Raw genomic sequence first — 13,300 nt, forward strand, 5'->3', positions numbered from 1 at the left:
CTTTGAGGACATTGATCCACAGGCACTCTGTGCATCGCTCAGAGTAATTAAATAATTACTCTGAAGAGCACTTGTGTGGCCTGGCAGGGGATGGGGCTGGAAGAACCCACCCAGTTCTCCATTCAGACCCCTGCTGCTGCCCCCTCCCAGAACATTTCTCTTTTCTCACTCACTCTTTAAGCAGGTACAATCCAGGAATTTAATCTTTTTCAGAAGGACCAAATTTTAGATTAGATTCAGATTATTTTGACTTTGGTTTAAGCCATCAGCAAGTCAGCATCTAGGTCTGGAAAAGGGGAGGTCTCCTTTCCAGGCAGACTTTTCTCCTATTCTTTGCTTTTTTTTTTGCTTACAGACTTGCCTGTGCTTTGGGGAGATGATAATAATTGCATCTACAAAAGCTTACAACTGCCCTACAATACACCCTGTCAGCCTGGCCACTTTCAAAGCTTTTTCAGCCACAGTTGCAAATCTGTTGCTTTTTTTTCAAAAAACAAAATCCTTTCACACCAGCCATTTTAATGTTTTTTGGAATTGCACAACTTATGGTTTTCAAAATGCCACAGGATGGTTTTGATCTCACTTGCTGCTTTTCTATTATTTTGAATGTTAAATATTTTAATAGTGCAAATGTTTTTCAAAACTGGGACATTTTCAATAAACCATATCCTTGAATACACAAAACTCAAGCCTGCCTCTAAAAGACAAAAAATACACAAATGTGCATCAAGAGCTGAGAAAATTGACATTTCTTTAAATGGTTCTTCAAAACATCCATTAGTAGGAGATCTTTGCAGCTACATTCCATACTTTTTTGAAGTTATTGATTCCCACAGCTTCTAAGTGCCATGTGCTCATTAGTAAGCCCATCTCATATTTTTCTTTATTCTGTTAAATGAAGTTTTGTAGCATAATACATGTTACAGTAGGCAAATAACAGACAGGAAGTATTTTGAGCCTTTTTTATCTACAGCCCTCTCTGACACTCAGCTCATCTTAGCTGTCCTCTTTTTAATCCTGGAGAAGTTTGTTTTGTGCTTTAGCAGCTCTTTGGTCCAGAAACAGAGGCCAGAATGGTGTCAGTGACCACCTCAGCCAAAAGCACCAAAGTGTGTTAAAAACTGAGCCACTCCACCACTTTGCCAGGGTAGATTCAGGCAAGTTCCCAAGCACAGGTTCTGTGAGGGAGGAGGAGGTGCTTATTCATTTCACCCCCAGCTGGGGTCCTGTCCTCTGGGGAGCTCCCACTGTCCCCCTGCTCACACCACACCACACGACAGAGTTGTCTGCCCAGAAGCCAGGGTGATGCTTGAGATGCAGTTTCTTGTGCTCTAATGAGAAGTGCATTCTAATGCCTTTGTTAATGGGATGCACTTGAGCGTGGATGAGCCGTCCCAGACAAGAGTGTTTGCTCACACACTGATTGCTCCTGGCTCCTGGTAATGGCACTGCTCTGGTGTACAAATGGCTCCAATAAAATCCTAGTCAGGCCATAAATCCCTGCAAATTTGGTTCCCAATATTCAGGACTATTGTGTTTCCTTACGGTGATTTCTGCTCCGTTTGGTTGTTCCACGCTGCCCTGGGTGCTGGGTCACAGCACTGCATCTCCTCGTGGTATTTGTGCATCTCTGCCTTTGCAAGGTGCAGTAGTGCATGGGTAGTTCTGATTTCCTGCCAGGGGATCTTTGCAATGCACAGGGGAGCTGTGTTGTCTCATTTGCACTTTCTTATTGAATTTCAATCAGGCTTCCCAACAATTTGCTGGAGGAATTCCTGTGGGAAACCTTCAAGTGCTCCTAGCCACATGCTGTCCAACAACTCCTCATTTTCTCTTCTAGGGTTGTCTGTGTTTTCTCATTTAAGAATAATTCACCACATGACAACATTTTACATTAATGAAGCCCGGGTGGTATCAGATGTGATGACATTCTGTAGGGAACAGAGAAAATAAGCACAGGGATAGACTCAGTATAGAGTAAAAATCAGCTGATGTGCAAAAAAGTTAATGAGGGGGAAAACCAGCTTCTGCTGGCATATGCTGACTCACAAGTATCTCTCTCTCCATCCTGCTCAAGCACAGGCAAATTGGATTTATCTGTCGCTTTCCAAGGATCCCTCAGGAAGAGAGTGAGGACAGTGGGCTCTAATAAAAATTAAATGAATCTACTCAATTGTTTGCCCCTTCTTTCTGTCTGATAGATCACCAGTTCCTGGAAGAAGGAGTATTTCCAATCAATTCCTGGGTCCCTTTGCAGGTTTTAGGCAGTATCCAGTATCCTGGCAGGGATTCTGGGAAGAATTTGGGGTGGGGTTTTTTCCTGTCACTCTGGAAATGCCCTGTGCTAGAGCCACTCAGGCTCACAGTGAGAGTCCTGCTTCTGTCTTTCTGTACAATATTCTGCATTTTGTTTCTTCAGGTAGAGCAATGACCATTACTGTGAGGGTGAAGAGCCCAAACACTGCCCCAAAACAAACATACCCAGCACACACTAGCATTTGGATCTTGCTGCCCATAAAAACAATGGCTTTTCACATTAAGGCAAACAAAAAACCCCCAATGACCAACTGGGAGCTCCTTAATTTTAAATTTGAACAAACTTAAGGAGTTGGAGTAGTGTCAGAAGAACAGAATTCTGTAAAAGTAATTTTATCCTATGAACCACCTTCATGTGTTTTAAAAGAGTGGTATCAAATAATAATTAATATCTCTTGTTACTATGACACTTAAAAAAAATATCTATTGCCATTGGGTTTTCTCCTAATTCAGTTTAGGTCTATCTGTGATTGCACAAAGAACTGTAAAAATTACAGATCTTTCACAGCTCATTTCATATATAGTAATATTTTCAACTTCTTTTTGAGAAGTGGTGCATGAGTTTATGCTTCAACATAGGCATTCTGTGAAACCACCCTGTGTTTTCACTTTTTTCCCCTATATATAGTCTTTTCATTTTTATTTTTGGCTGTTGCTTTCCCACTCCAATTGGACATAAATAGATCTGCCCATTTCTTCTCAAATGCTTTCAAATTACTAATTTTACTTCCTGAATTTTAGTCTTTCCAGCTCAATGCCATTTTCTTCATGGAAAGTAGCAGCTGCCCTTAACATCACCAGCTCAAGTTATATCCAACTACTGTAACTCAGAACATTTTTACTGAGGATCAGAATCTAAAATTTCTCTTTGTTCAGCGAGTGAAGCAAAACAGCCTCCTGGATGTGAAGTTCAGCAGGTCGTCTCTAACATTTTCAGCTGTGGCTTTGGAAGGTCTGTGGGAAACAATTCCATTTAAAGCCCAAATATACACACTATGGTAGCCTTTAGCCTCTTTGTCTAAAAACAACTGTCCCACAATTACTTCATTTTAACCACAGTGAGTTTTGTTTCTATTCTTAATTATTCTTCCAGCTTTGCTTATTTGTTATTCCCAATGCCTTAGAGTGCAATATCTGCTGAGCTGTCAGCAGCAAAGTCAAGTATCTGTGAAAACCTCCCATGGGCTGTGAGATGTGTGTTTACTTTAAACACTGCTTTAATCTGAGAGCAGTGGTCAGTTTTTCTAAGAACTCAGCCCTCTTGCCAAATTGGCCAGTGCTGGGCAGGCCATGGCTAAAGCCAGCTGGAGTCTGTCCTCTGAGATCTGCTGGGGACATCTGTCCATAGCAGTGTGAAAAACAGAGAGGGAGGGAAGAAGGAAGGCAAGAAGGGAGATGATGACTCTATAAAGCCTTTTTTTTAATCCAGAGTGCTGCATGAACTGTTGGAAAAGTCCTCTCAGTCAGACATTTTTATTTGCTCTGCTTTAGTTTTCAATTGATGTAACTGTATTCCACTTTTCAGGTGTTATGACAGAATTGAATGAGGACATTAGAGTGAGCTGGCAAATGAATTTTGGGAGGCTAAGAACCATGCAGAAGATAACATTTTAAATAGTACCTGACATGGCCAGAATGTCACAAGGGATGTTACTCCCACAAGCTTCCTGCTTGGCTCTGAAAGTCTCCCATCATCATTATACTTTGGATGTATTTAACATAAAACTCCAGGCTTCTTAATCACCTGGCAAAGATGCACTTTCCAGGGTTTCCACAATTAATATGAGCACAAAAGGAAGTAACAGTAAGTACTAGGAAAGCAGATGTACACTTTGCCTCCAGCTTTGTAGCTCTCAATCTTGGTTCACAGAGTTCTAGCTGAGCTTTGTGTTTTAAATGTGCCATTTTAAAGAAGCTCCAGATCAAAACCTATTTCATCTTCCCAATAACTCAGCTGCTCCTGTAATCATCTCAAAGTCTGAACTGCAGGATCTTGGCATCTGCTGCTGTATATATAAGCAAGAAAAGGCAAAAGAAGTGACAGGAGGATCAGAGGTGGTTATCAGCATAGGTGTCAACTCTGTGGAAGAATAGCCAGTGAGTGCCAAAAATGTAGTGAGACAAATATATCCAAATATATCCAAATATATCTCTGGAGCTCTCTGTCATGAAGTGTTGGTGACTACAGGAGCTGTTTATTGATTGGACCATCAAGACATGTTTGGAATGCACTACCTTTCCTTATAGTAACAGCAAACAATCCATTCCTTTCTACTTCATAAAATCATTGGCATAATACTTCATTTTTTATTGTTATAAGAAGTTGCCTGAGGCCTCAATGAAAAGAGCAAATTAGAGCATTACTCCTTCCAACCACGAACAGTGAAATATTTGTGGAGGCCATTATTGCCAGCATTGCATCACCAAAATATCACATATAAAACACTTGGGAGTCATCTGCACGTCACACAGATGTGTGTATGTTTATCTGCATCTGTGTGGAGTTGGATTGGAAGTGGAAGGTTAGCACAGCCCTGAATTTATCTTGATGCTTACTTTCAAAGCAGCTCCTGCAGCAGCAGTGTTTAGAGCACTATTCTGCATTTCTGGGAGCAGACCCACCCTCTTAGCCCAAAAGATGCTATAATTTTTTTAACTGCCTGTTTTAATAATCAACACATGTGTGGACACAATTATAGCAGGATGAAATAAGATGCTGACTTACCTACAAGAAAACATAATGATGTTTGTCAGAGAAAGCGTGGTTAAAATTGCTGCATTTTCTTTTTACAAAGCATGCAAAAATCAAATATAATATAAAAATTACTACTTAGAACAAAAGGTCTCCTGTCAAACTCCATGCTAAGGTACATTTATGTCAAACCTTTTTAAGAAGTGTTGCCACATGGTTTTAAAATATGTTTTACCATATAATTTTGTTGAGTTAATCTTCAAAAATACAAAAAATGATAGTTTTCTCCCTTCTGAATTGCTGGAATAATGTCTATCCTACTTTTAAGTGGAGGAATATATCACTATTGGGCAATGTCATTTTGGTTTGTGCTGTATCACATTTTAATCAAAACTAAATGGACTTGTCCTCCAGGCTCACAGGACAAATGACTGCACAGTTTGTTACCACTCACATGTGCCACCAGCAGAGCTGGTTTCTGCTTGTGAGCCAGGCAGCAGGCAGGACTGGACTCCAATAATACATCCACTACCTCTTGGTGCTCAGGGAGTAAAAAGCATCTCAGTCCATGGGCTCTCTTGCAAAGGTTTCTGTTTCTTATTTATGTTTTGTGGCTGGTCACCTCGACCACAAGCCATTGATTCTGCTCCATGCAGCACATTTGCATCCTTAAGCAAGTTATTAAAAAGTAGTGGCTTGTCCCCAAGCTGAAGATTTAATTTGCATGGGAAGAACACTAACTCAGTAACTACATATGCATTTTTTAAAGCTCCAACTTTATATTCCTTTTTGCTATTTCTCTGCATTTGCAGTTTCTTTCCTTCTAGAGTACAGAAAGAATTGAAGCTGTTCCACCTCTCAGGGGTGCATCCCTTTGGCATTCAGGGCTCCTCAGTCTCTACCAAACAGACTAGTTAGTATTATATAACAATAATATGAACCCAAAGAACCAGTCTTTCCACAAGTAATTGGCAGGAATGTAGTACTATTTGTAAGAATTACTATTAGAATAAGAACAGTAGGAGTGAGAAGGCAACAGACAGATGCCAGAGAGATGACAGGAAAGTCAAATGACACAAAACCTTTCGTACACATTCTGTGAATCTGGCTGCATACTTTGCTTGTTGGGAGATAGTGTAACATACCACTGGAACTTGTTCCTGGACTATGGACTTCTTGTCAGCCGCACAGTGCCAGAATATTCCAGCAGCAGGTGAGACACTAATATGATCCTGCAGGAATGGGCTTCCTAAGTATTAAGTTTTGTTTAGAATTCACTGCAGGAGGAGTTGTGAGGTTTGGAGGTTTTTATTTTGTTAGTGGATGGAGATTTTACAATATTGCTTTGCTAGGCTGGAGTAGAAATGGAGTAGAAATGGGATGTGATTCAGTATTGATTTAATCTTATGCATCTACAGGTAAGTTCAGTTTTAATGTTGATTTCTATCACTAAGTACTATTGAAAGTCCCTATCTGAAAGAGTGAAATTAAATATTATACTGCTAATTTTCACCACCAATGTATATAGATTAGTATCTGTAGAGCTGCAAAAGTCTATAACAAAAGCAGGCCCATAAAAGCCTGAGCCTTTACAGCATGCTAATGGCTTTCCATTAGGTCAGATTAATGCTTTCTGCTTGGTGAAAATAGGTATTTAGCAACAGTGCTTTCAGTTTGTGAGGAATAAATAACTGCTGGACCAAGTGCTTCACTCTCGGGAATAAATCTGCACTTTAGTTGCTTGTTAATAAATCACTTCTGCAGGATAATTTGTCACATCAGCAGATGCAGATCTGAGGATGTTGTTGGGTCCAGCAGCTCTCATATCCTCCCCTGCATTCTCATTGCTGAGACTCAGAGAAGGGACAGATTCTGCCCCTGCTCGAGGTCCCATGCCACCCCAGGGGCAGGGACTGTGCTCTGGGTCAGGCTGGGGAGCTGCTCCTAGCCTGCCTGCCTCCATCCCTGGCTGGAGCAGCTGCCACCCCAGCCTGCTGCTCTCAGGAGAGCCATGGGCTGTGAGCAGGTCATCAGAGCCATCAGCAGGGAAGGATCCAGGAGTTAACGTTACAGGAGGGGCTGATATCAGATGGCTGCTAAAGCAGAAGCTTTGTTGACATCAGTGAAATAGCGAGGGTGAAGAACTGTGGGTTGTTTTCTCTTTAAGAGGTGGAGGAGATGAACTGAAGCCCGGGTCTCTTATCTGGGAGAAGACACACAGCAGTGAAAGTGCCTATTTACATATGTTTGCACTTGGGTCTGTTTCACAGCACCAGAGCTTTAAATGGTTGCTGACAGTTGACTGGACAGATTCCAGTTGTGAGAGAGGGGCTGTGGAGAGTCTCCTCCCTTGGTGATTCCCTTCAGCCTGGGTTTTTAAATCAGTGCTTCTAGTCATGTCAATATCCATATTGTTTGCAACCCCGGTGTTCTCTCCTTATAAATCTTCAAATAGCAAGAGACCCATTATCACATCCATTCCTCCTACAGCCCTGTTCTTCTTATCTGAGAAATGTGACTTGGAACTTCTATTAATAGTGAAGAGGTACTTTTGCACTGCATTTTTCATGAAGAGGGTTCTTAAAAATGCTTTATAACTTCTACTAATGTAAATTTATATGTAAGGATCTCAGATGAGGGGCTCCTCCAAGCTAATTGTTTGATATATAACTAATGGGCCCTACCACCAGAAATAAAACATTAAGTGCTCTGGTTCCTGGATGCCAGAGCACTGATTTTGTCTGTATGAAACTTCTGCCCTCTGAATGTCAATCCACTTTGAAGTGTCCCAAATGTGCCCCAAACCAAACAAATTCAGGATGATTATATGCCTCTGATAATGTTCAAATGAAATAAATAAAAATGGAATGAAATTCCATTGGGTAGAAAGGCAGGATATTTTTAACCAGACATGGTAGCATTAAAATAAAATTTAATGCATGAAATGTAAAATAAAATGGTACTTCCTCTATTTTAATGTGTGGAAGTAAGACTGAGGGCATTAAATACTTGAATAGAAATTTAACTGAACTTTGCATTAAATTTTTGAAGTCTTGTCCAGAAATTTATTATTCGATCCATCTTAATAGTAAAGTTGGCTCCTGTTTGACTCATGAAACAGTATTTATTCTAGTGAAGAAAGACTGCAATCCTAAGAGAGAACCTCAACCTCATACTCACTCTGGAATCATCCTTAACCAGCGTACCTAAGGAGTATCTCAATTATTCACAGGAAAACTATCCAGAATGCAGAAAACTCCACTTCTGGGCTTGCTGTCGATCTTGCCTCAGATCAAATTCCAAAGGAAATCTGCAGGGTTTGTGGTCAGCAAAAACAAAAGCAATAAATTCACCCAGGGTTCACTCTCAAACACTGCCCTCAAAAAAGCTGTTTCTCAACATGGCTGAAGTTACAGACATGGAAAAACTGTAACAACTTCATTATAAATGGCATTTTACAGACCCTGACATGTTTGATTGGCTCAATTATAGAGACAAGTTGTTCCAAGTCTGGTTTGCCATTAATTACTTCTGTTTACCATTAATTAATTACTTCTGTCCCACCTATGCTGTGCATTCAGTCCTGGTTTGCATTGCAATTTAAAAGCATGGATTCCAATTACCCCAGTCAATGCAGTTTACACCGAATGACCACTTTGTGAGATTTATTTTAGAGACTTTATTTGGGCCTGGGGAGGGCATCCTGCAGGGTGCTGAGGCTGGGGGACAGGGGGTGTGTGCTCCTTGTTCCTGCCCTCCATACAGGGTGAGTTTGGGAGCAAATCCAGTGTCCCCAAAAGCATTTGGCTTCCTTTGGGTTGCTGGGGTGTCTGGGGTTGGCTTTGTGTTTGGAAGTACACAAATCTGAGTCAGGAAAATAGCTCTAGAAGGTATTTTCTTTATTTCTTTTTTTTTTTCTGGAGCTTTGACTGTCTGTGAAGCTCAGTGTACCTGTCCAGAAGGTGCAGGAGTGGATGCTTGTAGTCCAGAGTTCCAGCCTTGGCCTCCTAAAAGCGATGTGTGCCACCATGATTATTTAATAAGTATCAGGTTTGCACAATAAAATTATATTACTCATTTCTTGGACAAATGAATCCTCTTTTTTTCCACCCAACTTGGAAAGATGAAAATAGTTTACCATGAGTAAAATGGAATGTTAATTCAAGTGAGAAAATAAAGTGGTAGCTTTTTCAGCAAGGTAGGCCACTTTACAATTAGTATTGTGTTGTCTTCCATTTATTTTACATTGATGGGATTTTTTGTTTAAGACCTGATTTTTCCTTACCTGAACTCAGCTTTAAAGGATTAAGGATCTTTATATCTTTATCTTTCATAAGAAAATTTATCAAGTCCTTTCAGTGTTACAGAAAAAAAAATGGGGAAATCCTTTTTCCCCCCTCAAATTTAGAAAACGTTATAATTTCTATTTTTAACTTCAAAGTTATTCCTGTCCCAAACAAAAGTGTGAGAACAAACAAATCCTCAGAACAGCTGTGACATATCAGCAAGTTCCTTGTCACTGGAGCAGTGAGTTAAACTTGGGAGAGCTGTGGGACTCAATTGTTCTTCAATAAGGTTGAAGGAGGGATATTATAATGTGCAGTGAGATGGAGAAGACTTATTGTGACTGTGAAGGATGTCTGCCTCTATGGCATAAAGTCTTGCTCTGTATTTCAAGAAATGTCATTTAAAATGTAGAATGAGTGCACAGTAGGAATAATAAAATTGCCTGAGTGTGTGAATTTTAAGCAGTAAACATGATACAGAAATAAGAAAATTTTTTTGACAGAAATGCAGCTTTCTTCCCTAAAAATATTTGCTTCAGCTGAACATTAATATCTTGGCAGAAATTTCTGGGAAAATTAGATACTTCTCAGTAAAATTTATAAGAAAATAAATGTTTTACCTAGATAACAAAATAGAATTGACAATCTTCAGAGGTGGTAGAGTCTCACTCACAGCAGAACTAGAGCAACATAACAATTTTTTCTGTATATAAATAAGTATATATATTTTCTATTACTATGATAATAGCCTTATACAAAGCCAAATGTGGTTATAAATTATGCCTAGCATCTTTTTCGAGTAGCATGTCTAGGCAAGGATGTCCCTCCTCCCCATCTGTTTGACTGATATTTTTCTCTAAAATCCTAAAAGGTGAAAACATTTAAGTTAAATAGTCACATAGCTCTAATTGCCAACTGGCAGGGAGCTCTGCGTGGCACTTCTTCCATCACCAATCGTGTCAGCTTCCAAGGAAGTACTTGAGTACAACTTAAAATTCATAATGACTTACATTTTCATTTTATCTTGCTTCCTTTTCCCTGACCTTCTCTTTTTCCTTCAGAGCTCTTAATGAGGAGAACTTTACAACCATAAACACGATTTTTCTAATGGACTCTCAGGGGAGAGGCTTTTCCCTGGTGCTCCTGACTCAGCCTGGTGCTTTGTTCTCTCCTAGCTTGCACAGACAAGGAGCTGAGGAGCCTGGCGTCCAGGCTGAAGGACTGGTTTGGGGCCCTGCACGAGGATGCCAACCGTGTCATCAAACCCACGAGCTCCGAGACAGCACAAGGCAGTAAGAAACCCTTTCCCTTCAACACTGGGTGGTGTGGGAGCTTCCAACCTGAGAGAATTTAATTGAGCACTGCTGTTGGTGCTGCAACATCCTGTCAGGCAGGTGCCAGTGAATAAGCAGGTAGCTGAGACCTGATCCTGCAAATAAATGCTGTTTTCTGAAGGAGCTGCAGTCCTTCTGTCCTCTCTCTCTGGCCCAAACTGCTCTGGAAACTGGCAGTCAGACACAGAGAGACCTGCACAAGTTAATCAGGCAAACAGCTGTCTGAAGGCCATGGAGATCAACTCTTCATGAGTAACTGACACTGCTCAGGGAGCTCTCTCAAGTACTGGGGTTAATTATTATGGTATAGTTTGTGTCTGTACAGTTAAATCCCATCACCTTCCAATTCAATTGGCTGCATCCATATAATTTCTTGGGGTTGGACTCTGGTCTCTGCTTAACCACCAGTTTTATAACCAGGCATTTTCTGACACAGTGTCAGTGGCATAAGATGAAAATATGGCATATAAGCATAGGGAACATTATGCCAATGTTGGAAAAAACTCATTTAGATTATACTTGAACATTTCCTGCTAACAGTTTATGTAAGGGAAAGAATAATTAAAACATCCACATCTGAGCCATGGAGCTAGAAGAGTTAAATGGTGCAGAAAGCTGGAGCCCATTGTGTCCTGGGTATTTAATAACACCAGCTTTGCCTCCTTTGATGCTTTTTTTTTTTTTTAAGAAAGGAAGAAGATGAACAGTCTAGAGGACATTTACTCTCTGTGGGTTAAGCCAACATGACTGATTTTGATGTCATTTAGTCACCAGGGAGGGGAAAGATTCAGATAACAGCATTAAAAGAGGTCATGCTCATCAGAGAGCAGATGCAAATTCACTTTCTGTAAGGACTCATTAATTCTTTTAAACAGTGTCCCAAAACACATGGACCCTTGGGCTGCAAAGTAGGATGCACAAATTTTATCTAGGTGTGTGCCTCACTGTCACTTTACTGATTCTCTGGGATGGGCTGTGTAAAGCCAGGGTCCAAACCCAGAATTTGAAGGCTCCAGTCAGCTGCTGCTTTTATGGCTCTTTTCACCTGGAGCCCCTGTAGAGTGACACCACAGAGGCTGCAGGGGCACTAGAGGAGCACATCAGGGTGGGCATTTTGTGTTGGTCCAGGTCTCCAGAGCCCCTCTCTTTTGTGCTGCATCTGGGCTGGGATAGCAGCAGATTGCCTCTTCATAAAAACACAATATACCACGGGCTGTATTGCTCAAAACTACAGTCAAACCCAGCAATTCCACCACACATCTTAAAACTCTGTGGTAAAACAAGTCATGTTCTGTGAAAATGATCCTTCTTCAGGTGTCCCTTATTTTGCACAGTGTTTGCAACAAAGGCAATGTCTTTAAAACCATATGTCCTACTTATTTTTGAAACAGTGCTCCAAAAAAAGATATTCTCATACAGAGGATCCAAACCACAGTGCAAAAAGCAACTGGATGTACAGCTAATCATGGCTTCCAGATGTGAATTCATTTCAAACCCCATGACAGAAAGCCTTAGAGGCTTTAAACTTTATTTGAAGTCCTTTAGGCCCAGAATCACAGGAAATCTCATTTTATCAGATTGTCAAAAGGATGTTTTTATGCAGATGATTTGTGACATCCTCATGATGACCTTGCCAGAGGCCAAATCCTAAAGGTGTTGAGGCTTTTTTTTTAATTTTTTTTAAGCAATTTCAGTGAGAAAAAACATTCCTGGTAATTCTGCAGTGTTTGCTCTGATTCACAGAGGAGCTGTTATCTCTTTTTAGTTTGGTTTGATTCCTGGCAGCTTTTATTTGAAAGGCTGCCCGATGATTTTAAAGACTTGATCTCAGCAATGTTCGTTTTTAGACTGTTGACTTAGTTTGGCACTTTTTCTTATTTTCTTCTCTATCAATTTAAAAAAAAAAAGAAAGAAACTTTATAAGTTTAGATGCCTAAGCCATTTTTAAATGCCACAAAACCTGGGTTTGTTTTTCTTTTTGAGACTTTGCAACAATATTCATTAATTAATCTGCATGTGCCAAATTCTGCAGCTCACATTCTCTCTGGTCGCACCGAAAATACACACAGGGTGAGGACAGCAGTATTTGGCTCTCTCCAACTTCAAACATTTGTAAAAATGAAAGACACCTTAAGCAGGGCTCAGAATTTAAAGCAAAGTTCACATACCCAAGCTGTAGAAAAGAATGTCTGTGAATCCTGGCAAACAGGACACACACTCTGATGTACACATTGCCCTTTTTTATGGCTCAGCCTCTGTTGCTCTCCTCACCACACACATCCCTTCATTAAACTGAACTGGTTTGGTTGTGCCTGCAGGGTTTGAAAAGGCATGAACATCCTCAAATAATCGATTTTGGATGTGCCCCCATGGCAGTAAAAGGAGCAGATGGTGGCATGCCATGGCTACAATGCCTCTGACACATCAGCTGTCCAGAGAAGGTTTTCCAGCAGAGATTTCTCCATGCTGCATTAATTTTTCAAGATGTTAGTGTGAGAGTAAATAAGCATTTTGAGTGTATTATATTCACCCCCAGGTGAAGGAAAAAAAGTACACTCCTTTTTATTTTCTTTGTAAGTCTCTTGAAAGGAAAAGCAGGAGGAAGATCATTGTGTTTAGATTTCAAACCTTCCTTCCCTGAGGTCTCTGATCCCAGTAAAGCACCTTGGGCC

The 13,300-nt window shown here is 40.5% G+C and overlaps 1 protein-coding gene across 1 annotated transcript in view; it reads left to right on the forward strand.

Moving 5' to 3' along the window:
• The window catches only part of SPOCK1 (SPARC (osteonectin), cwcv and kazal like domains proteoglycan 1), a 272,406-nt gene that overhangs the window by 243,729 nt on the left and 15,377 nt on the right, over positions 1-13,300 (forward strand). Inside the window, exon 8 of the mRNA XM_039701668.1 lies at positions 10,470-10,586. Within this exon, the coding sequence (XP_039557602.1) occupies positions 10,470-10,586 (117 nt within the window). The remainder of the gene's footprint in view (positions 1-10,469; positions 10,587-13,300) is intronic.

The sequence above is a fragment of the Passer montanus genome, unplaced genomic scaffold (genome assembly GCF_014805655.1).
Source record: "Passer montanus isolate IOZ18808 unplaced genomic scaffold, ASM1480565v1 scaffold15, whole genome shotgun sequence".
NCBI classification, from domain to species: Eukaryota; Metazoa; Chordata; class Aves; order Passeriformes; family Passeridae; genus Passer; species Passer montanus.